Consider the following 26,344-nt stretch of genomic DNA (forward strand, 5'->3'; position numbering starts at 1 on the left):
CCTCGTGGTGGATGTACCGTAACGCACACTAGTATGTACAAACGGTCCAGTTCTGAAGCGACGTCATCAATAACGCTAGGCAACCTTCGCCCGAAGATGTAATCTCTTCGCTAGCATCGGCAAATCGACCGTCTACTAGTACGGTCAATCGTTCAATCGTTAGCAACAAGCAGCTCTGTGCATCATCCCGACCTGTTTACATGTTGATTTCCGTTCAGATTCCGTACCGTACAGTAAAGTCGTCCGGGTGGGCCTTTACTTCGAGCAGTTACTCGTGCAACGTCGCGCGGATGATGTGCTGTGGAGCATCCACCCAATAATAGCTACAGTGGACCAAAACCGCGAAATAATGGACGACAACTCAAAAGGTCACAAGATGCTGCTGCTGCTATTGCTAGCATCGATGTTGGGCGGTAATATTGGAGCTGTGGTGCTTGCACCGCAACAGCTGGAACAAACATCCCTCCACGAACGACTCACAGCGCTGGAGAATAGGTAATGAACGTGAAGAAGACCTCAAGATTCCTCAAGACCTCAAGAGAATTAACGCTTTGTGTCACTCGACAGAATTACGCTACGCGATGAGGAACTCGGCCGAATGCTTCAGCTGCTGCTCGCCAATCAGAAAGAAATTCTCAAGCAACTCCAGCAAAACCCATGCTCCAAAATTCCTGCTCCAACGGACGGCACTCAACATCCAACTGGATCTGCTGGATGTGTAAGACCCTGTGCCCGATATCCATCGTTTACCAACACACTGGATGTGGGATTTTCGCTCAACACCGACAACTCTACGGCTAAAGCTGGCGCCTATCAAGATTTGCACAGTTCCGACAGCTATCCAAGAAGTTGTCGGGAAATTGAAGACGGTATGTCGGGTGAGGAAACGATCTACCCGAATGCCCGACCGGGTGGACCGGGTGAACCGCTCGAGGTGTACTGCGATCAGGACTTTGAAGGTGGCGGCTGGATTGTGATACAGAACCGCTTCGATGGGTTTGTCAACTTCAACCGCAGCTGGGAGAAATACCGGGACGGGTTCGGAGACATCGGTACGGAGTACTGGCTCGGGTTGGATAAAATCCATCGGCTAACGGTGGCAGCACCGCACGAGATTGCGTTCGTTGCGGAGAGCTTCCGCGGGGAGCGTCGCTGGGCCCGGTACAGTCTGTTCGAGATCGGTGGTGAGACGGACCGGTACCGGTTACAGAAGCTGGGCGTGTACACCGGTACGCTGGGGGATGAGTTCACCTACAACAAGGGTATGGAGTTCTCGACCTACGATCAGGACCACGACCAGTACGCGGATGTGAACTGTGCGCTCCGGACGGCGGCTGGTTGGTGGCATCGGAGCTGTACCCGTATCAACCTGAACGGTATGTACGGGAATGAGTCGGGCGTACGGTTTGCCTACTGGCTTGACTGGCTCCATCTGCAGGGATTAAAGCGAACCCGCATCATGATCCGGCGAACGCACCAACCGAACGGATTTCACGGCCGATGAGGTGTTGGTAAGTAACGCCGTTAGCGTTAATCGATAGGTTACATAGGCATAGAATATAGTTACACAAGAGTCTAAACAAAACCATTTACTTCTTCTTGAATGTTTATACTCAAATAAAAAAGAGTCTTCGAAAATAGGACGCCACTGGTCGTGTACCTTCATCAACAGTCGGGAACAGACAAGATGCTACCAGAAAAAAAATAAATGCAACGTTAGCAGATGTCACGACCCAAGCAAAAACCTCAGTACCGCAATCAATCTTTACATCACAACGCACAACAGCGCAACAAACAAACGTGAAGGCCTCTATCGTTGAAATGCCTCTCAGGCATCGGTCTAGGCAGCGTCAAGTCTTTTGGTTCGTGCATCTCATCCGTCCACTATATGAACCCCGGTCTGTTTTTCGAACTGTTTTGTGTCAGCCCATTATCCGAAGGTCCGTGCTAGTGTTGTGTTTTTTTTTGTTTCGTGAAAACGCGTGGGAATTATTGGTACGAATTTGCTTTTTCACATTCCACCACACCGACACCACCCCGATTTGCTTCCCCCCCTCCCGGGGGTTTGCGAGTGCAAAACCGCGTAATAGCACGTTTGGCGCAATGTGCGCACAAAAATAGAGCTGTCATATTTGTTATGCTCCAATTATTTTTCCGCGCTCATTGCGATTTCATTGCAAGGGTTCTGTGTGCTTCCAATCGGTTCCCAGTGTGTGTGTGTGTGTGTGTTTGCTAGACGCGATAAAGCGATAGTGAGAGAGTAGCGACTCCTCTTCCCAGTTTGTTTGAAGTGCGCCGCAAAAGTCTGCTCCGCAGACCAGGAAAAACTTTAAACCTTTAAGCTACGTACTACCATCACATACGGTGTAGGTGTGTTTAAACGCAAAGGAAAAGCATCAACGCACAGTAAACACATGTGCAACAAACTTTCGTACATTATTTCGTACATTCGAGTCGTCGACTGTAGTGATGGGTAATTATGAACGAACCTGTTGGAACGGTACAACAGGTTCGACAAATTGTGCTCTTTAGTTCCAATCAAATTATTTGTTGAAAATATCACGAACACAAACATGACGATAAACTCCACAGCAAACGCGTGGCAAACGCACTTCTCGCTCCTATATAAACCTTATAGTATGATGCAGAGGACGGAGTGTCTGAACTCTCTTTGGAATGTCGTTCTTAAAGCACTTAACTAGAGGTAGAGATCACCATCTGCTCGACTTCAAACTTCCTATCTCCCACTTTCGTACTCGCTTTCTAGACTCTTTCACTCATTTCTCATGAGTATTCCAATCTTTAATCAAATAACTCCATATCCTAACCTTCTACTCCCCTGTAATCCATGTGGGAGATAATTTGCTATAATAAATAATAAACAAAATATTGTTTAAATCGATCTTTCTTAGGAACTTCAAACTAGACTCTTTTCAGTGAATCAACTCAGAGTGAATGGGTCATTATTAGGAGTCAGCTCGTTTAACGACTTATTTCGCAGTCATAAAAAACCCGGCATATGCGTATAAGTTAAGCTTCGGTCATTTTACTCACTCATGACTGTAAGCATGCAGCGGTGGTTAGCCGAGTCGCAAAAAGAAAAAATACGTGAGTTGAAACGAAAATGTGCGAGTGAGTTGAAAAATTTTTTAAATTGATTTTTTGTAATACCAATTTGTTGCAATAAGTTTCTTTTCACTCAAATAATGCTTTAAATTTATAAAAGAATAAAAAATCAGAAAACATTTTTCAACTCGAAAATTTCATAAGGCTTACCTTGCCATTTTTTTGAGAAATTTTGCAAAATTTTATAAATTGATTTATTTTAATGCCAATTGGTTGAAATAAGTTTCTTTTCACATGAATAATGCTTTATATTGAAAAAAAATAATAAAAAATAAGAAAAAAGAGTCGCTAAAACTCATCGTGATGTGTGAACGAAACTCGTTCAATACAACGTTTCAACTCACTGTCTCACTCTTACTCACTTTGCACATCTCTACTTCAAACCGATAGTTTGAACATCGCTCCTATTGGATGTAGATTCAATATGAAATATCCTGTTAGTGTGGATCCGCTCCATACGGGGAGTGATCGAACTCAATCCGCTCCTTTTTTCCCATCACTACACTCTACTTGAAGGGGGAAAAAGCTTGAAATGCACTGATGAGCGATTTACGTTAACAAACACACCTGAAAATGTGTAAATGTTTTATATAACTTTAAGCAACAAAATAAATTTGACATGATTCCTTGAAACCCGCTTCCAAAAGCCTGGTACAAGCGTCCATTTCTTCGCTTCAAAATTCGCTTAAAACAGTCCCCCTTTCCATAGATACAACATTGTGCCGGTAAATCCAACCATAAGCAACTCCATATTGCATATTATTACAATTAGGTACCAACCAGATTCACTTCACTTGCTTTCGCCGAGCGCACTGCGAATGATGTACTGTTTACAGCACACGATCCGGCGGCAGTGTTTGCCGAAGGGGGTTTCGCCCGCGTGCAAATGACTTCATGCAAAATTAATTTTCATTGTAATTGGAAATTTTATTAAAACACAAACATTTCCCACTACCGCTGGTATGGCTATGGTGCCTCCCCTTAAGCTTCTTTCCACCCTTTTAGCACACATTACCTGTACCTTCGTCACCGATGCGTTCAAGGAAGCAATACCAGCAAGCGAAACCAAGTGAAGCGTTTGACGTTTCTGTTTTGTTTGCTCTTGCTTCTTGGGCGAATGTTTTGCTTGTTCGTCGCCGGAGGAAGAGGAGGATGTTTGTGAAAAGGGGTTCTTCATTCTCCTTGTTCTTCCCTTGCCTTTGTCACCCCTTTGGGCTGGCACATACGGCCGTACGTGCGCAGGGCAATAGGGCAGACAAAGATCGAAATGTAAAATGCAAATGCACAAAAGCCATTCCGTACATATCCGTTGCTGCTGGAATGCGAATGTTACATTGTGTAGGTTAAGCCCATACAAGCCTGCCTTTATCTGGCTTTCTCGCTTCTCTCGTACACTGTCGTGCCATACTGCGGTGCACGAGATAACAAAAAAAAATTACAGGAAAGCACATCATGTACTTCTTGCCGAGGCACTGTGTGCTTCCCGAGCGCCTAAATGTAGGCAAGACAGCAGCAAGCGCTCAAGAATGGGAAAACACACAAGCCGACTGATGTCTTGCTGCGCTGTTCTCGCTTGATATCCCGCAACGAATCATGACCAGGGTGGTGATAATTACAACAAAAGCGTCTCCTAAAGGGAACACCTTCCTGCCGAACACCAGGCCGGGGGTGAGATAAATGAAACGCAACGGAATGTGACAAAAGATTTGTATGGTGTACGAGATGCGTTACATCATTGCTGATAATTGAAAGCAGCCTTATTGTCACTTGTTTTTCGCTTTCCCTATTACAGTGTGTGTGTGGAGTGTTGTGGTGTGATCTTCCGAGAACGAGAAAATGCTAAACACAAATCCACGGCAAACCCCACCAAGGAATTATATCTGATACACAAAGTCAAGGCAGGACACTTTACGCCACACAATCGTAAGTACACGACATTGCTAATTCACTCACAATAAATCACCACAATGAACGCCACCAAACTCACTGACGCTGACACGCGTTGTTGCCGACAGCAAAGCGCACGTGGGGTTTTAAGAAGGACGGCATTGGCGTGAACAGATGAAGAACGAACCATTTGCCCTACCTTCGATAGCTAATTATTTTTTTGGAGAGTAAGTTTTTTTTTGCTCGTCTCACGCATACTCTGCTTACGCAGCTATAGCTAACTTTGCTGGGACAGTTACACCATCAAAATGGCTTAGCCCATCCGCAAAATGGATAGCTCACGTGCCAGCAACACAACCACGAATCAATCGATTGATGATTGTAGATTTATTTCGCACTTACTCACGGCAACCAGCACAACAATGGTGCGAGCGACAACCACAGCCTTTAGTCACGAGAGGAAGTTTTGACCCACTCCAAACATCGGTAGCACACACACACACTGCCAAAATAGTCACCCAGCTATAAATGCGATGGGCGAGATCGGGCAACATATCGATCAGTTCGATTGCCTGAAGGAGGTGTTTCCCTCCCCCTGTGAGTGGAATGGTCGTGTATGGGAAGCGCTTAAGATATTGATAGACTAATGAGGTTTTGGTAATCTTGACACGGCACGCACGTTCAACCGCAAAACACCCCAATCCTTAAGCTTTCTAAACTTACTTAACCGATCCATCGTTAAGAGCGAAACTACACGAAGAATTTGAGTGAACAAATACACAATTGACCTTTTCATGTTGCATGTGTACTGTCTGTTACAACTAATATCGCAATAAACTGTTTAAGAGAGTTTCTTTTTTAAATAATTGCATTACTACAGCAAGCTTTACAAGCTAAGAAGCTAATGTGTTTTGCAGATTGCATGCATTTAGGCGAAATTGCTAAGATATGTTGTAGCAATTAAATTCAATCGGTTTTCATACGTATCGGCCTTCCAAAAGCCTTTCTACCCATGAAACAATGCTTAAATGCACACAAAAGCCATACCTATAACGATATGGCGTGTTAATAAGCGTTGAAACTTTGAACAAAACCTTCCTACCAAAAACCCACCCCGTGCTTCGTACGAAGCAAGCAAGATGCATCGATCGCAACAGCGTGTTGTGCTTGTGTTGCACGATTAAACATTTGTGTCTTGATACGTACACCTGTTACCTCTTCTTCCATCATCCCTTTTGCTCCTGCTCCACCGCGTTTCCTTTCGGCACGTGCTCAACGAGGTGTTGAGGCTTTGTTGCATCCTTCATCTATTATGCGTAGATAACAGGTGAGCGGAACGGGTGAAGTGATATAGGCTAAAACTGGTGGTTTGGCAAAAGATAAACGAGAGGTCAACGGCAACGGTATGGTGGTGCCGTGGCCGGAAAGAGAAATTGGATGCACAACCAATACGCAGTTAATAGGAAATTAAATATTTATCTGCACGAAAACGAAATGGATCCAATTTATTGGATTCATACACCACCACCAACCGTATCATTTCTTCCATACCATTTGCCTTGCGATGCGATTACACTTACAGTGTGTGCTGTACTATGATGTGATAAAGAAAGAGGAAAACAAACATATTTTAAAACAAAACAAAAATTACGCTTCCCTTCGTTGAGAATTGTCTGTGCGACAAACGACCGGCTCGGTCTAAAAAATTGGATTCATTAGCCATTAAATAACCGTAAAATTACCTATTATTTAAGGGTAAATTATCGGTAATTTATCTATTCGGGCAGTGTTGAGACCATTTTAGAGACATCAAAATCACATTTAAAAAACAACCCCTGTTGTGATCAATATCTTCTCTGTAATTTTTTTTCCGAAAAAAAATAATTCTATTTTTATGGCACCCACTGTAACAACCCCGTTCACACCGATATGGAGGAAGCAAAAAAAATATCGCTTATATTTTGTGGGGACATTTTTGGTTTCATTCTTGCACACACACACAAACACACATTGACACAACAATATTATGAAGCTTCCCTTTATCGCCCAATCTCCTATCTACGTATTCCTTCCTCCCAAAACACCTTCCTTTTAACCACATCACCCACCATCACCCTCGTCGCTGATCTTTATCAGCATCATCAAAAGGATAGTTAATTGCATTGCGTCCGTGGCAAACGAGACCCTGTCGAAGCACGTCATCTCCTCGCTTACGTTTACGGTCAAGTATCGGGAAGATAATTCCATTTGCAGCCCCAAAAAACACCCCCCCCCACTCCTCACCCTTCCTTTTTTCCCTCCCACCCCGCCGTATCTCTTCTTCCCCATGGGAGAAAGTGGCGCGAATCTGAAATCGGGAAATGGGATCGACATAAATAATGTTGACCCAGCGGCAAACGCAACACACAACGACCTTCCAATGGTAGGCAGGAAATGGGCGAGAGATTGAAAAAAAACAAAAAAAAAGGAAAAGAAGAAAAAGATCCCACAGCCGGATAGGTGCTGTTGTGAAACGTGTTGAGGTTGTGTTGGTTTGCCATCCCTCACTAGCGCTATGTCATGCATCTTCCCACCCCTTGAACTGTCTCCAGTATTATGTGTGAGTGTGTGTATGATTTTTTTTTGTTGACACATAAAAAAGCATGGATAAAATCAACTCACCGACAGTCTTGAAAAAAAAAATAAAATAAAACATAAACACAACAGAAGCAACAACATCTCCGGCAACCAAAATCCCAAAAGTGGGATGAATGAAACAAGCGGGAAAACGCCGCCACCCCAAAAAAACACTACATCAAGGTGCAGAAGTGGATGTCGTATATGTAAATAACTTTTTCTCGCCTCATAAATAAGTCTTCCGTTCTGTCCATCGACTGCTGCGCCGTACCCACATCCTACTCCTTTACCCCTCCCCAAAGGAATGACATAAAAGCTTGGCTTTTGATTCGATCGGTTTTGGGGGCACTTTTTCTCTGTCAACCATTTTCTTTTTCGTTGCTTGATTTTTTCTTTTTGGTCGTAGAACGAACAGGAAAACGAATTTGTTTGGTAGCGAGTTTCTGCCCATTGGTCAAACCATGCAGCGTAAGTAGAGTGCAATAAAAGTGTGCAAATGGGAAGCAAATAGGCGGGAGAAATGTAACAAAAAAAAAACGCCGGACATTTTTTTACAGAAATAAATTACTACCATGAAAATGGGCGATGGACCGGGAGGCGGGAAGAAGCGAAGTTCGAAACGAACGAGTGATGACGATCGGAAAGCTTATAATAAGGGTTGGGAAGGGGGGAGTGATAGGGTTGGGGTGTGAGGGTGGAAGGCAACAATTCTCTTGTTGTTGGCCTTGTAAATTGGGATTTCGAGTGTTTTTGGGATACACCTCGAACGAACTTTTCTATGCGAGTGTGTGCGTGTCCCCATCCTCTCATCGATGGTAATTTTTCAATCGCAATCGCCGGCAGCTGATAAATAGACACTACCCTCGTACCCTTTCTCCAAGAGCTTGTTGCGTTGTCGTTGCACCTCCACCGGGGATAAAAAATTATCATTGAATCATTGAAAGAACGCATCTTAGAAATGAACTTTAACTTCGATTTCGAAGTTTTATGGCGTTTTTGAACGAATTTCGAACACCTTTTAAAGGGTTTTCTTTTTTAAGACAGACTCTTGACTAATGTATAACAGTTCATGTATGAACATGTATAACATGTTCTGGCACAGACATCTGAGGGCATGGCCGTCCAAGAAGAAAATGTAGCCATTGGTGCCATCTATCGACCACAGGTTAAAGATTGGCGATCCGTTGGATACCGCCCGAGTTATAGGCAAAATTTGGTGCAAAAATGAGGAAAATTTTACATTTTCTCAAACAGGGTAAGGAACTTGGTTCCTCGAATAACTTCTGGCACAGACATCTGAGGGCATGGCCGTCCAAGAAGAAAATGTAGCCATTGGTGCCATCTATCGACCACAAGTGCAAGATTGGTGATCCGTTGGATACCGACCGAGTTATAGGCTAAATTTGGTGCAAAAATGAGCAAAATTTTCATTTTTTTTTTAATTTTTTGATTTTTTAAATTATTTTTCACTCTTTTTTTTTATTTCAAGCATTATTTGAGTGAAAAGAAACTCATTGCAACCCATTGGCATTAAAATAAAACAATTCTATTTTTTTTTGCAAAATTTCTCAAAAAAATGGCAAGGGGTACCCCTTATGAAATTTTCGAGTTGAAAATTCTTTAAAATTTTTTTTCTGATTTTTTATTCTTTTTTTACTTTAAAGCATTATTTAAGTGAAAAGAAACTTATTGCAACAAATTCCCATCAAAATATATCACATTTAAAATTTTTGCTACATTGCTCAAAAATGAGGAAAATTTTACATTTTCTCAAACAGGGTAAAGAACTTGGTTCCTCGAATAACTTCTGGCACAGACATCTGAGGGCATGGCCGTCCAAGAAGAAAATGTAGCCATTGGTGCCATCTATCGACCACAAGTGAAAGATTGGCGATCCGTTGGATACCGACCGAGTTATAGGCAAATATTGGTGCAAAAATGAGGAAAATTTTACATTTTCTCAAACAGGGTAAGGAACTTGGTTCCTCGAATAACTTCTGGTACAGACATCTGAGGGCATGGCCGTCCAAGAAGAAAATGTAGCCATTGGTGCCATCTATCGACCACAAGTGAAAGATTGGCGATCCGTTGGATACCGACCGAGTTATAGGCTAAATTTGGTGCAAAAATGAGGAAAGTTTGACATTTTCTCAAACAGGGTAAAGAACTTGGTTCCTCGAATAACTTCTGACACAGACATCTGAGGGCATGGCTGTCCAAGAAGAAAATGTAGCCATTGGTGCCGTCTATCGACCACAAGTGAAAGATTGGCGATCCGTTGGATACCGACCGAGTTATAGGCAAAAGTTGGTGCAAAACTGAGCAGAATTTTCATTCTTTTTTTTGAATTTTTTGATTTTTTTTATTATTTTTCACTCTTTTTTTTATTTCAAGCATTATTTGAGTGAAAAGAAACTCATTGCAACCCATTGGCATTAAAATAAAACAATTCTATTTTTTTTGCAAAATTTCTCAAAAAAATGGCAAGGGGTACCCCTTATGAAATTTTCGAGTTGAAAATTTTTTAAAATTTTTTTTCTGATTTTTTATTCTTTTTTTACTTTAAAGCACTATTTAAGTGAAAAGAAACTTATTGCAACAAATTCCCATCAAAATATATCACATTTAAAATTTTTGCTACATTGCTCAAAAATGAGGAAAATTTTACATTTTCTCAAACAGGGTAAGGAACTTGGTTCCTCGAATAACTTCTGGTACAGACATCTGAGGGCATGGCCGTCCAAGAAGAAAATGTAGCCATTGGTGCCATCTATCGACCACAAGTGAAAGATTGGCGATCCGTTGGATACCGACCGAGTTATAGGCTAAATTTGGTGCAAAAATGAGGAAAGTTTGACATTTTCTCAAACAGGGTAAAGAACTTGGTTCCTCGAATAACTTCTGACACAGACATCTGAGGGCATGGCTGTCCAAGAAGAAAATGTAGCCATTGGTGCCGTCTATTGACCACAAGTGAAAGATTGGCGATCCGTTGGATACCGACCGAGTTAAAGGCTAAATTTGGTGCAAAAATGAGCAGAATTTTCATTCTTTTTTTTGAATTTTTTGATTTTTTTTATTATTTTTCACTCTTTTTTTTATTTCAAGCATTATTTGAGTGAAAAGAAACTCATTGCAACCCATTGGCATTAAAATAAAACAATTTTATTTTTTTTGCAAAATTTCTCAAAAAAATGGCAAGGGGTACCCCTTATGAAATTTTCGAGTTGAAAATTTTTTAAAATTTTTTTTCTGATTTTTTATTCTTTTTTTACTTTAAAGCACTATTTAAGTGAAAAGAAACTTATTGCAACAAATTCCCATCAAAATATATCACATTTAAAATTTTTGCTACATTGCTCAAAAATGAGGAAAATTTTACATTTTCTCAAACAGGGTAAGGAACTTGGTTCCTCGAATAACTTCTGGCACAGACATCTGAGGGCATGGCCGTCCAAGAAGAAAATGTAGCCATTGGTGCCATCTATCGACCACAAGTGAAAGATTGGCGATCCGTTGGATACCGACCGAGTTATAGGCAAAAGTTGGTGCAAAAATGAGGAAAGTTTGACATTTTCTCAAACAGGGTAAGGAACTTGGTTCCTCGAATAACTTCTGGCACAGACATCTGAGGGCATGGCCGTCCAAGAAGAAAATGTAGCCATTGGTGCCATCTATCGACCACAAGTGAAAGATTGGCGATCCGTTGGATACCGACCGAGTTATAGGCAAAATTTGGTGCAAAAATGAGGAAAGTTTGACATTTTCTCAAACAGGGTAAGGAACTTGGTTCCTCGAATAACTTCTGGCACAGACATCTGAGGGCATGGCTGTCCAAGAAGAAAATGTAGCCATTGGTGCCATCTATCGACCACAGGTTAAAGATTGGCGATCCGTTGGATACCGACCGAGTTACAGGCAAAATTTGGTGCAAAAATGAGCGAAATTTTCATTTTTTTTTTAATTTTTTGATTTTTTTTATTATTTTTCACTCTTTTTTTTATTTCAAGCATTATTTGAGTGAAAAGAAACTCATTGCAACCCATTGGCATTAAAATAAAACAATTCTATTTTTTTTGCAAAATTTCTCAAAAAAATGGCAAGGGGTACCCCTTATGAAATTTTCGAGTTGAAAATTTTTTAAATTTTTTTTTCTGATTTTTTATTCTTTTTTTACTTTAAAGCACTATTTAAGTGAAAAGAAACTTATTGCAACAAATTCCCATCAAAATATATCACATTTAAAATTTTTGCTACATTGCGCAAAAATGAGGAAAATTTTACATTTTCTCAAACAGGGTAAGGAACTTGGTTCCTCGAATAACTTCTGGCACAGACATCTGAGGGCATGGCCGTCCAAGAAGAAAATGTAGCCATTGGTGCCATCTATCGACCACAAGTGAAAGATTGGCGATCCGTTGGATACCGACCGAGTTATAGGCAAAAGTTGGTGCAAAAATGAGGAAAGTTTGACATTTTCTCAAACAGGGTAAGGAACTTGGTTCCTCGAATAACTTCTGACACAGACATCTGAGGGCATGGCCGTCTAAGAAGAAAATGTAGCCATTGGTGCCATCTATCGACCACAGGTTAAAGATTGGCGATCCGTTGGATACCGATCGAGTTATAGGCAAAAGTTGGTGCAAAACTGAGCAGAATTTTCATTTTTTTTTTTTGAATTTTTTGATTTTTTTTTATTATTTTTCACTCTTTTTTTTATTTCAAGCATTATTTGAGTGAAAAGAAACTCATTGCAACCCATTGGCATTAAAATAAAACAAATCTATTTTTTTTGCAAAATTTCTCAAAAAAATGGCAAGGGGTACCCCTTATGAAATTTTCGAGTTGAAAATTTTTTAAAAATTTTTTTCTGATTTTTTATTCTTTTTTTACTTTAAAGCACTATTTAAGTGAAAAGAAACTTATTGCAACAAATTGCCATCAAAATATATCACATTTAAAATTTTTGCTACATTGCTCAAAAATGAGGAAAATTTTACATTTTCTCAAACAGGGTAAGGAACTTGGTTCCTCGAATAACTTCTGGCACAGACATCTGAGGGCATGGCCGTCCAAGAAGAAAATGTAGCCATTGGTGCCATCTATCGACCACAAGTGAAAGATTGGCGATCCGTTGGATACCGACCGAGTTATAGGCAAAAGTTGGTGCAAAAATGAGGAAAGTTTGACATTTTCTCAAACAGGGTAAGGAACTTGGTTCCTCGAATAACTTCTGACACAGACATCTGAGGGCATGGCCGTCTAAGAAGAAAATGTAGCCATTGGTGCCATCTATCGACCACAGGTTAAAGATTGGCGATCCGTTGGATACCGACCGAGTTATAGGCAAAAGTTGGTGCAAAAATGAGCAAAATTTTAATTTTTTTTTAATTTTTTGATTTTTTTTATTATTTTTCACTCTTTTTTTTATTTCAAGCATTATTTGAGTGAAAAGAAACTCATTGCAACCCATTGGCATTAAAATAAAACAAATCTATTTTTTTTGCAAAATTTCTCAAAAAAATGGCAAGGGGTACCCCTTATGAAATTTTCGAGTTGAAATTTTTTTAAAATTTTTTTTCTGATTTTTTATTCTTTTTTTACTTTAAAGCACTATTTAAGTGAAAAGAAACTTATTGCAACAAATTCCCATCAAAATATATCACATTTAAAATTTTTGCTACATTGCTCAAAAATGAGGAAAATTTTACATTTTCTCAAACAGGGTAAGGAACTTGGTTCCTCGAATAACTTCTGACACAGACATCTGAGGGCATGGCCGTCTAAAAAGAAAATGTAGCCATTGGTGCCATCTATCGACCACAGGTTAAAGATTGGCGATCCGTTGGATACCGACCGAGTTATAGGCAAAAGTTGGTGCAAAACTGAGCAAAATTTTCATTTTTTTTTTGAATTTTTTGATTTTTTTTATTATTTTTCACTCTTTTTTTATTTCAAGCATTATTTGAGTGAAAAGAAACTCATTGCAACCCATTGGCATTAAAATAAAACAATTCTATTTTTTTTGCAAAATTTCTCAAAAAAATGGCAAGGGGTACCCCTTATGAAATTTTCGAGTTGAAAATTTTTTAAAATTTTTTTTCTGATTTTTTATTCTTTTTTTACTTTAAAGCACTATTTAAGTGAAAAGAAACTTATTGCAACAAATTGCCATCAAAATATATCACATTTAAAATTTTTGCTACATTGCTCAAAAATGAGGAAAATTTTACATTTTCTCAAACAGGGTAAGGAACTTGGTTCCTCGAATAACTTCTGGCACAGACATCTGAGGGCATGGCCGTCCAAGAAGAAAATGTAGCCATTGGTGCCATCTATCGACCACAAGTGAAAGATTGGCGATCCGTTGGATACCGACCGAGTTATAGGCAAAAGTTGGTGCAAAAATGAGGAAAGTTTGACATTTTCTCAAACAGGGTAAGGAACTTGGTTCCTCGAATAACTTCTGGCACAGACATCTGAGGGCATGGCCGTCTAAGAAGAAAATGTAGCCATTGGTGCCATCTATCGACCACAGGTTAAAGATTGGCGATCCGTTGGATACCGACCGAGTTATAGGCAAAAGTTGGTGCAAAACTGAGCAAAATTTTCATTTTTTTTTTTAATTTTTTGATTTTTTTTATTATTTTTCACTCTTTTTTTATTTCAAGCATTATTTGAGTGAAAAGAAACTCATTGCAACCCATTGGCATTAAAATAAAACAATTCTATTTTTTTTGCAAAATTTCTCAAAAAAATGGCAAGGGGTACCCCTTATGAAATTTTCGAGTGGAAAATTTTTTAAAATTTTTTTTCTGATTTTTTATTCTTTTTTTACTTTAAAGCACTATTTAAGTGAAAAGAAACTTATTGCAACAAATTGCCATCAAAATATATCACATTTAAAATTTTTGCTACATTGCTCAAAAATGAGGAAAATTTTACATGTTCTCAAACAGGGTAAGGAACTTGGTTCCTCGAATAACTTCTGGCACAGACATCTGAGGGCATGGCTGTCCAAGAAGAAAATGTAGCCATTGATGCCATCTATCGATCACAAGTTAAAGATTGGCGATTCGTTGGATACCGACTGAGTTATAGGCAAAAATTGGCGCAAAAATGAGGAAAATTTAACATTTTCTCAAACAGGGTAAGGAACTTGGTTCCTCGAATAACTTCTGGCACATACATCTGAGGGCATGGCCGTCCAAGAAGAAAATGTAGCCATTGGTGCCATCTATCGACCACAGGTTAAAGATTGGCGATCCGTTGGATACCGACCGAGTTATAGGCAAAATTTGGTGCAAAAATGAGCAAAATTTTCATTTTTTTCAATTTTTTGAGCTTTTTTTATCATTTTTCACTCTTTTTTTTATTTCAAGCATTATTTGAGTGAAAAGAAACTCATTGCAACCCATTGGCATTAAAATAAAACAACTTTATTTTTTTTGCAAAATTTCTCAAAAAAATGGCAAGGGGTACCCCTTATGAAATTTTCGAGTGGAAAATTTTTTAAAATTTTTTTTCTGATTTTCTATTCTTTTTTTAATGCAAAGCATTATTTGAGTGAAAAGAAACTTATTGCAACAAATCAAAATATATAATATATATAATATATCAAAATATATCACATTTAAAATTTTTGCTACATTGCTCAAAAATGAGGAAAATTTTACATGTTCTCAAACAGGGTAAGGAACTTGGTTCCTCGAATAACTTCTGGCACAGACATCTGAGGGCATGGCTGTCCAAGAAGAAAATGTAGCCATTGATGCCATCTATCGATCACAAGTTAAAGATTGGCGATTCGTTGGATACCGACTGAGTTATAGGCAAAAATTGGCGCAAAAATGAGGAAAATTTAACATTTTCTCAAACAGGGTAAGGAACTTGGTTCCTCGAATAACTTCTGGCACATACATCTGAGGGCATGGCCGTCCAAGAAGAAAATGTAGCCATTGGTGCCATCTATCGACCACAGGTTAAAGATTGGCGATCCGTTGGATACCGATCGAGTTATAGGCAAAAGTTGGTGCAAAAATGAGCAAAATTTTCATTTTTTTCAATTTTTTGAGCTTTTTTTATCATTTTTCACTCTTTTTTTTATTTCAAGCATTATTTGAGTGAAAAGAAACTCATTGCAACCCATTGGCATTAAAATAAAACAACTTTATTTTTTTTGCAAAATTTCTCAAAAAAATGGCAAGGGGTACCCCTTATGAAATTTTCGAGTGGAAAATTTTTTAAAATTTTTTTTCTGATTTTTTATTCTTTTTTTACTTTAAAGCACTATTTAAGTGAAAAGAAACTTATTGCAACAAATTGCCATCAAAATATATCACATTTAAAATTTTTGCTACATTGCTCAAAAATGAGGAAAATTTTACATGTTCTCAAACAGGGTAAGGAACTTGGTTCCTCGAATAACTTCTGGCACAGACATCTGAGGGCATGGCTGTCCAAGAAGAAAATGTAGCCATTGATGCCATCTATCGATCACAAGTTAAAGATTGGCGATTCGTTGGATACCGACTGAGCTATAGGCAAAAATTGGCGCAAAAATGAGGAAAATTTAACATTTTCTCAAACAGGGTAAGGAACTTGGTTCCTCGAATAACTTCTGGCACATACATCTGAGGGCATGGCCGTCCAAGAAGAAAATGTAGCCATTGGTGCCATCTATCGACCACAGGTTAAAGATTGGCGATCCGTTGGATACCGACCGAGTTATAGGCAAAATTTGGTGCAAAAATGAGCAAAATTTTCATTTTTTTCAATTTTTTGAGCTTTTTTTATCATTTTTCACTCTTTTTTTTATTTCAAGCATTATTTGAGTGAAAAGAAACTCATTGCAACCCATTGGCATTAAAATAAAACAACTTTATTTTTTTTGCAAAATTTCTCAAAAAAATGGCAAGGGGTACCCCTTATGAAATTTTCGAGTGGAAAATTTTTTAAAATTTTTTTTCTGATTTTCTATTCTTTTTTTAATGCAAAGCATTATTTGAGTGAAAAGAAACTTATTGCAACAAATCAAAATATATAATATATATAATATATCAAAATATATCACATTTAAAATTTTTGCTACATTGCTCAAAAATGAGGAAAATTTTACATGTTCTCAAACAGGGTAAGGAACTTGGTTCCTCGAATAACTTCTGGCACAGACATCTGAGGGCATGGCTGTCCAAGAAGAAAATGTAGCCATTGATGCCATCTATCGATCACAAGTTAAAGATTGGCGATTCGTTGGATACCGACTGAGTTATAGGCAAAAATTGGCGCAAAAATGAGGAAAATTTAACATTTTCTCAAACAGGGTAAGGAACTTGGTTCCTCGAATAACTTCTGGCACATACATCTGAGGGCATGGCCGTCCAAGAAGAAAATGTAGCCATTGGTGCCATCTATCGACCACAGGTTAAAGATTGGCGATCCGTTGGATACCGACCGAGTTATAGGCAATACTTTGTGCAAAAATGAGCAAAATTTTCATTTTTTGCAATTTTTTGAGCTTTTTTTATCATTTTTCACTCTTTTTTTTATTTCAAGCATTATTTGAGTGAAAAGAAACTCATTGCAACCCATTGGCATTAAAATAAAACAACTTTTTTTTTTGCAAAATTTCTCAAAAAAATGGCAAGGGGTACCCCTTATGAAATTTTCGAGTGGAAAATTTTTTAAAATTTTTTTTCTGATTTTCTATACTTTTTTTAATGCAAAGCATTATTTGAGTGAAAAGAAACTTATTGCAACAAATTCCCATCAAAATATATCACATTTAAAATTTTTGCTACATTGCTCAAAAATGAGGAAAATTTTACATGTTCTCAAACAGGGTAAGGAACTTGGTTCCTCGAATAACTTCTGGCACAGACATCTGAGGGCATGGCTGTCCAAGAAGAAAATGTAGCCATTGATGCCATCTATCGATCACAAGTTAAAGATTGGCGATACGTTGGATACCGACTGAGCTATAGGCAAAAATTGGCGCAAAAATGAGGAAAATTTAACATTTTCTCAAACAGGGTAAGGAACTTGGTTCCTCGAATAACTTCTGGCACATACATCTGAGGGCATGGCCGTCCAAGAAGAAAATGTAGCCATTGGTGCCATCTATCGACCACAGGTTAAAGATTGGCGATCCGTTGGATACCGACCGAGTTATAGGCAAAATGTGGTGCAAAAATGAGCAAAATTTTCATTTTTTGCAATTTTTTGAGCTTTTTTTATCATTTTTCACTCTTTTTTTTATTTCAAGCATTATTTGAGTGAAAAGAAACTCATTGCAACCCATTGGCATTAAAATAAAACAACTATTTTTTTTGCAAAATTTCTCAAAAAAATGGCAAGGGGTACCCCTTATGAAATTTTCGAGTGGAAAATTTTTTAAAATTTTTTTTCTGATTTTCTATTCTTCTTTTAATGCAAAGCATTATTTGAGTGAAAAGAAACTTATTGCAACAAATTCCCATCAAAATATATCACATTTAAAATTTTTGCTACATTGCTCAAAAATGAGGAAAATTTTACATGTTCTCAAACAGGGTAAGGAACTTGGTTCCTCGAATAACTTCTGGCACAGACATCTGAGGGCATGGCTGTCCAAGAAGAAAATGTAGCCATTGATGCCATCTATCGACCACAGGTTAAAGATTGGCGATCCGTTGGATACCGACCGAGTTATAGGCAAAATTTGGTGCAAAAATGAGCAAAATTTTCATTTTTTTCAATTTTTTGAGCTTTTTTTTTGTCATTTTTCACTCTTTTTTTTATTTCAAGCATTATTTGAGTGAAAAGAAACTCATTGCAACCCATTGGCATTAAAATAAAACAACTTTATTTTTTTTGCAAAATTTCTCAAAAAAATGGCAAGGGGTACCCCTTATGAAATTTTCGAGTGGAAAATTTTTTAAAATTTTTTTTCTGATTTTCTATACTTTTTTTAATGCAAAGCATTATTTGAGTGAAAAGAAACTTATTGCAACAAATTCCCATCAAAATATATCACATTTAAAATTTTTGCTACATTGCTCAAAAATGAGGAAAATTTTACATTTTCTCAAACAGGGTAAAGAACTTGGTTCCTCGAATAACTTCTGGCACAGACATCTGAGGGCATGGCCGTCCAAGAAGAAAATGTAGCCATTGGTGCCATCTATCGACCACAAGTGAAAGATTGGCGATCCGTTGGATACCGACCGAGTTATAGGCAAAAGTTGGTGCAAAAATGAGGAAAGTTTGACATTTTCTCAAACAGGGTAAGGAACTTAGTTCCTCGAATAACTTCTGGCACAGACATCTGAGGGCATGGCTGTCCATGAAGAAAATGTAGCCATTGGTGCCATCTATCGACCGCAAGTAAAAGATTGGCGATCCGTTGGATACCGACCGAGTTATAGGCAAAATTTGGTGCAAAAATGAGCAAAATTTTCATTTTTTTTTTCAATTTTTTGATTTTTTTATTATTATTCACTCTTTTATTTATTTCAAGCATTATTTGAGTCAAAAAAAACTCATTGCAACCCATTGACATGAAAATAAAACAATTTTATTTTTTTTGCAAAATTTCTCAAAAAAATGGCAAGGGGTACCCCTTATGAAATTTTCGAGTTGAAAATTTTTTAAAATTTTTTTTCTGATTTTTTATTCTTTTTTTACTTTAAAGCACTATTTAAGTGAAAAGAAACTTATTGCAACAAATTCCCATCAAAATATATCACATTTAAAATGTTTGCTACATTGCTCAAAAATGAGGAAAATTTTACATTTTCTCAAACAGGGTAAAGAACTTGGTTCCTCGAATAACTTCTGGCACAGACATCTGAGGGCATGGCCGTCCAAGAAGAAAATGTAGCCATTGGTGCCATCTATCGACCACAAGTGAAAGATTGGCGATCCGTTGGATACCGACCGAGTTATAGGCAAAAGTTGGTGCAAAAATGAGGAAAGTTTGACATTTTCTCAAACAGGGTAAGGAACTTAGTTCCTCGAATAACTTCTGGCACAGACATCTGAGGGCATGGCTGTCCATCAAGAAAATGTAGCCATTGGTGCCATCTATCGACCACAAGTGAAAGATTGGCGATCCGTTGGATACCGACCGAGTTATAGGCAAAATGTGGTGCAAAAATGAGCAAAATTTTCATTTTTTTTTTAATTTTTTGATTTTTTTATTATTTTTCACTCTTTTTTTTATTTCAAGCATTATTTGAGTGAAAAGAAACTCATTGCAACCCATTGACATTAAAATAAAACAATTTTATTTTTTTTGCAAAATTTCTCAAAAAAATGGCAAGGGGTACCCCTTATGAAATTTTCGAGTTGAAAATTTTTTAAAATTTTTTTTCTGATTTTTTATTCTTTTTTTACTTTAAAGCACTATTTAAGTGAAAAGAAACTTATTGCAACAAATTCCCATCAAAATATATCACATTTAAAATGTTTGCTACATTGCTCAAAAATGAGGAAAATTTTACATTTTCTCAAACAGGGTAAAGAACTTGGTTCCTCGAATAACTTCTGGCACAGACATCTGAGGGCATGGCCGTCCAAGAAGAAAATGTAGCCATTGGTGCCATCTATCGACCACAAGTGAAAGATTGGCGATCCGTTGGATACCGACCGAGTTATAGGCAAAAGTTGGTGCAAAAATGAGGAAAGTTTGACATTTTCTCAAACAGGGTAAGGAACTTGGTTCCTCGAATAACTTCTGACACAGACATCTGAGGGCATGGCTGTCCAAGAAGAAAATGTAGCCATTGGTGCCATCTATCGACCACAAGTGAAAGATTGGCGATCCGTTGGATACCGACCGAGTTATAGGCAAAATTTGGTGCAAAAATGAGCAAAATTTTCATTTTTTTTTTTTGATTTTTTTATTATTTTTCACTCTTTTTTTTATTTCAAGCATTATTTGAGTGAAAAGAAACTCATTGCAACCCATTGGCATTAAAATAAAACAATTTTATTTTTGTTGCAAAATTTCTCAAAAAAATGGCAAGGGGTACCCCTTATGAAATTTTCGAGTTGAAAATTTTTTAAAATTTTTTTTCCGATTTTTTATTCTTTTTTTACTTTAAAGCACTATTTAAGTGAAAAGAAACTTATTGCAACAAATTCCCATCAAAATATATCACATTTAAAATTTTTGCTACATTGCTCAAAAATGAGGAAAATTTTACATTTTCTCAAACAGGGTAAAGAACTTGGTTCCTCGAATAACTTCTGGCACAGACATCTGAGGGCATGGCCGTCCAAGAAGAAAATGTAGCCATTGGTGCCATCTATCGACCACAAGTGAAAGGTTGGCGATCCGTTGGATACCGACCGAGTTATAGGCAAAATTTGGTGCAAAAATGAGGAAAGTTTGACATTTTCTCAAACAGGGTAAGGAACTGGGTTCCTCGAATAACTTCTGGCACAGACATCTGAGGGCATGGCCGTCCAAGAAGAAAATGTAGCCATTGGTGCCATCTATCGACCACAAGTGAAAGGTTGGCGATCCGTTGGATACCGACCGAGTTATAGGCAAAATTTGGTGCAAAAATGAGGAAAATTTTACATTTTCTCAAACAGGGTAAGGAACTTGGTTCCTCGAATAACTTCTGGCACAGACATCTGAGGGCATGGCCGTCCAAGAAGAAAATGTAGCCAAAGAAACTTATTGCAACAAAGTAGCATCAATCATTAGTGAGTAGAATGACCGAACCCAAACTCATACGTTTATACCGGGTGTTTTTATGATTCCGAAATTAGTCATTAAACGAGCTGACTCCTTATAACGACTCATTTACTCTGAGTTGATTCGCTTAAAAGAGTTGTTATTCGCATCTCTAGTTTACAGCTACCGATGCGTTTCTTGTTTCAATTTTTTGTTTGTTTTTCGACCCAAAAAATAAAATTCTTTAAGCGACCAAAAAATAAACCCCCCCCCTCATAAGCGACCGACCTAATATGCAATCATCAGCCTGTAATTGGAACCGGACGATCATTGCGGTCTGTGTCACATCACACACCACCATTTACCTCGCTTTGGTTCGTGGAAAACCCCATTCCCATTTTGTTGTTCATCGTCCTGCAGAAGCTTCCGTTTTCACTTCTAGCTTCCGCTCGGCACACATCCTTTACACAGCTCGTTACGTTTAACGCCAGCGTCAGTTAATTTGCACCATCGTTTAGGTGAAACGAAGCGGCAAAACATGATGCGAAATCTTGATTTGATTTTACTTCCCTCTTCCACTCCCCCTCTGCCTTGCCAATTACCCTTGTGTGGGGAGTTTTTTTTTGTTTTCCTCGTTTTATCGCAGCCGTTTCCCTTATTTAACTGAACCCGATCTAGCCCGGTACCGGTTAAGGTTATGTGTTTCAACCTAAGGGTAAGGCAAGATAAAAACGCCACAGGACGAGCCCTTCGATGGGTGTGAGCAAATGCAAACCGACCCAGACAATCCGGTGCTCATTCCTTCGTAAGCGAATGGGATTCGGATTATCCCTTACCATGGCGATTGCACTATAAACGAATGGTTTGGTTTGATTTTGTTTTTGTTTTCTTCCTTTTGCTTTTTGTTCCCACTACAACGATTACCAGACCAGCAGTAATAGCTTAATGTGCCCCACTGCGGGGATGCGTAAATATGTGTATGTGTGTTTGCTATTTTATTTTTTTTATGCTCCCACGGATACGTCCCGGAGATGCGACGCAAAGGGGAGCAGAGATGTGTCCCATTTCCGAGTCCATTTCCGGGTCAATTTAGTTGCCCAATGGCCGACTGGGTACGTTAAACCGAAATGGCGATGGAATTGGTCGTGATTAGCTTATCCCATTTCCCGTTCTACCGTCCTTCCTTCTCGCAACCGGTTTTTCAACCAGCATCCAAAATATCAAGGTGATGGTCACGATAGCGAGATACGCACACAGCTCCAAAGCGTTAGCGTCAAAAATAAGGGCCAAAACTATATGACAAAGGGAAGAGAAAATGAAAATCAATATTCTTCCCAGAACCGGAGAGCGTAGAACGCAAAAGCAAAGGAAGTAAAAAAAAGGGCGTACCAACAGGATAACCCCTTTTCTAGTGATTTTTCTCGTGCTTCAAGCTTTAACCTTTCATCCTCTGCCTGCGGTTTGAAACCATCATGTTATGAAACGTCATGGGAAAAATGTTTTCCAAGACATTCAACAATTACGTTTCCCTCCATTGCCTGTCCTGAATAATAACCCGGTCCATCCCTGTGCCGTTCGTAGTGATGGGAATAACAACTCACGAAGGTAAATTTACTCCGAGTGAGTGAAACTTATGAGTTCATTCTTAAGCTGACTCTTTGAAAAATGATTCAATGGTGAATCGCTAACTCGCGTCAATAATTTACTCACTCGCGAATGAATTACAAGGAATTATGTATGAAACAGGTCATGAAAGAATTATTTCACTGATGAGTCATGACTCTTTTCATTGACTCATGAATGATTTATTTAGCTCATTAGTGAGTCTCTAACTCACTAACTAACTCATTCGAAAGATTTAATTCATTTTCTCATTTTCACTCAGTATGCACATCACTAGATACGGCACTCGTCCAGCTGATTAGTAGCCGAAGTAAACACCCTAGAAAGGTACGATAAGAAAGCGTACTGCTCATACCATTGCTCGCGAAAGTCGGAAAATCAATACGCTCACCAGAGGGAGCGTTAGCCTCATTACGGAACGGTAATGGCGGTCTTCACCTGCTCATGCAACGTGGTGGAATTCATTGCAATTCGCATTTGTGTTAAAAATAAAATAAAAAAAACGCGATAAAAATAATTTTGCTATTCTTTCAGCTCGCAATTGTACTCTCTCGCTTTATCTCTCTCTCTCCCTTTATCATAACTTTACACCGTAAAGGTTGAAGGGTTCGTAAAGACAACATTTTTCACGCTCCGTCCGTATCTCACACTTTACTTTCACGCGTCCATTGTCACTTTACGTTGGCTCCTTTTGTTTCTTGATTTCGCTCTCGTACGCTTTCACTACTTTCGACTGCAACTATTAATTTCAATCCCCTTCCATGGATGACTCAGCTGTGCTGTCCCTTTTGGGGACTGTTTGCTTGCTGCAAAGATGTTATTTCCTGGGCTGGCAATAAGGTTTCTGTCGCCAAACCGGACAAGGTCCGTTGACCAATGGTAAATGGAATAAAACGACTTTTAAGTGTTAATTATCATACCTTCACGGTTAAATTGTACGCTTAAGTCATTCGAAATTTAAGCATGAATCTTGCACGTCATGGAGACGCATGGTATATGTTAACAGAACAATTTTTTTTTATTTCTAGTTAATTTAATTGAACTTTTAAACATTTAACAACCCATAAACCATTTAATAACAATGTTTTTTTGTACTGTGATATTTTCTTTTCAGATATATTCACTTTTGGAGAGAAAAAGTACACATTGGAAAGATTTCACCTAAATGGAGACGCCTAGTTGCCCATCAACACATGGAGACGCATGGTATGTGTTAACAAAACATTATTTTTTTTTATTTTTATTCAATTTAATTAACCTTTTAACCATTTAACATCCCATAAACCATTTAATAACAATGTTTTCTTGTACTGTTATATATTCTTTTCAGAAATATTCACATTTGGCAAGAAAAAAATAACACTGGAAAGTTTTCGTCTAAATGGAGACGCCTGGTTGCCCATCAACACATGGAGACGCATGGTATCTCACGATTATACTTCTACCAACAAACCCATCCATGCGCTGGTAAACACTCCTGGCTGAATAAAACGTTACCATCGCGGAAAAGGACGACCGGTGCGACGGTACAAAACAGGTGCAAATTCCTTCATTCACCGTGCGCTTTTGTACCGTGCGTATCGACGGTTAGCATCGATGCACGTCGGCATTCGTGGCATTCCGGCGGACATTCTCCAAAACAACGTCCCGCGTTTTACCAACTCACGCGCTCACCACCAGCTACGAGAGGGTCGCGTTTACGTACCGTCTGGAGAAATTCCCATCAGTGCCGTGGTAGCAAACATTCCGTCCGGACTTATCCTAGCGAATATGGTAAAAGTCACCAGCAGTACATGCGAATCAGCAAGCGGCTCATTGCTCATCCGATATTAGTACTATTATGCGTTGTTTTCTCTGTCTCTCTCTCCCTCTCTCTATCTCTCTATCATTCCCGCGAAAGGGTACCTAAGCTCGCGAACAATTCAACCGCGAAACGGTAATAGAACCGGAACAGGTTCCCCATAAAGCAAGCTCGTCCAAATTAAAGTGACGAATGGATGATCGTTTCCCGACTCGCGTTTCACAATAGCTCGAAGGCTAATCACTTCTGTGACCCTTGTATAAAGTACAAGCGAAGGTTCGCACTGAAGGTTCATTCAAGTTGAGGGTATTCAAGATATACTAGACTCCAGATAAAAATGTGCTTCTAATAATCGATCGATAGACCTTTGCAAAACACAAACCATTTTCTTTTTTTCCTTTCAGTAAAACGAATAGAAATATCTCAAACCTGATCTTTGTGTTGCACAAAACAATCTTCTTGATTTTGTACCGTTGCGGAACAACATGGCAACATGGAAGATTCCATGGAAGATAGCAACTACACGTCGTATGCAAATAAAACCGAATGTTGCAACGGAACGGGCGATGGGAAGAAATTAAACGCCACCAGAGAAAAGACAAAACCACCACCGAGCAACAAACATTAACAACAACAAAAAAGTAAACAAAAACATGACTCTTGCCACCATTGAACATAAATATTTATATATTAGATAGCCTCCTGTCCGCTGTTACGCGTGGAAATCATCATTTCCGAGTGCGAAAAAGCGATGGGAAAACCCGGTGCCGAAAACCGAAGGGTAAGGAACACTGCGCGAGACGGAACGGGTTTATACCATTTACATTTCGTTTAAGGGGTTGGCACCCTTCAAATTTACATCCTCCAGCAACAACAAAAGCAGCCAAAAAAAGCACAAACTTCCCTTTTACTGCGGACTACTAGGTTGGGAAAATAAATTAGAAAATAAAATAAAACGCCACACGGGCTTTATTAGCATGCGATGCGGACACCAGTACCGGTTAGATGTTCGTTCGTATTTGGGCTTTCGTTCTCCTTCGCCTAACCATACCTCACACCTAACACTAACGCACGGAGGATGCTCTTTTCTTGTTTCAAAACCTTTTACCTTTTTGTTTTGCTTCTTTACTTTCATAGATGGAAACATTTTACACATCCCAAAAACCGACCTTCGACCTTCCTTGTCGAACATTAAATTTTTGGCGTGGTTGCGTAGTGATCTACTCGGACGGGAGGATGGAACTTCTAACATTATAATGCAGTGCGATATAAATCTGGGTAGCAGGCGAACCAATAATTGCTGTATACACTTCAAATAAAGGGATTATCGAGGAGAAACATTAATTATTGAGTCAGTGGTTTGGAGACGTGAATTTGAAAGTTTGAAAGAGTTTGAAACATAAGCTAGTCCAAATTGTTGAGGAGTACGTAGAGGCTTTGCAATAATTCAATAATCAGTGTATATAGTGTATACCTGCTACGAGCAGATTTGGCAGCACTGACACAGCAACGGAAAATACAATAAATTCTAAGATAATAAATAAGAAAGCCATAAACAGAATTCAAAATAGCGGCTCGTTGAAAGAAGCAATTATATGATTTTTAATAAAGTTTTAATTATTGAA

General features: G+C 38.6%; 1 protein-coding gene across 3 annotated transcripts; it reads left to right on the plus strand.

The window, feature by feature from the left end:
• LOC125765355 (microfibril-associated glycoprotein 4-like) lies at positions 1-26,344 on the plus strand. Of its 3 annotated transcripts, XR_007418551.1 has the most exons (5): positions 2-495; positions 568-1,511; positions 1,627-2,473; positions 24,033-24,124; positions 24,249-26,344. XR_007418551.1 is itself a non-coding variant. In XM_049430377.1 (2 exons), the coding sequence occupies exons 1-2, from the start codon at positions 350-352 to the stop codon at positions 1,502-1,504; spliced, it is 1,083 nt and encodes a 360-aa protein (XP_049286334.1). In that variant the 5' UTR covers positions 10-349; the 3' UTR covers positions 1,505-1,643. The 3 variants fall into 3 exon arrangements, 1 of the variants encoding a protein (XP_049286334.1); XR_007418552.1 differs by lacking the exon at positions 1,627-2,473 and having other exon boundaries at positions 1-495; XM_049430377.1 differs by lacking the exons at positions 24,033-24,124; positions 24,249-26,344 and having other exon boundaries at positions 10-495; positions 568-1,643.

The sequence above is a fragment of the Anopheles funestus genome, chromosome X (genome assembly GCF_943734845.2).
Source record: "Anopheles funestus chromosome X, idAnoFuneDA-416_04, whole genome shotgun sequence".
NCBI classification, from domain to species: domain Eukaryota; kingdom Metazoa; phylum Arthropoda; class Insecta; order Diptera; family Culicidae; genus Anopheles; species Anopheles funestus.

Coding starts and splice junctions, on each gene's coding strand:
- LOC125765355 (XM_049430377.1), top strand. CDS start 350: ATGGACGACAACTCAAAAGGTCACAAGATGCTGCTGCTGCTATTGCTA. Junction 496..567: donor CTCACAGCGCTGGAGAATAG/GTAATGAACGTG, acceptor GTCACTCGACAG/AATTACGCTACGCGATGAGG.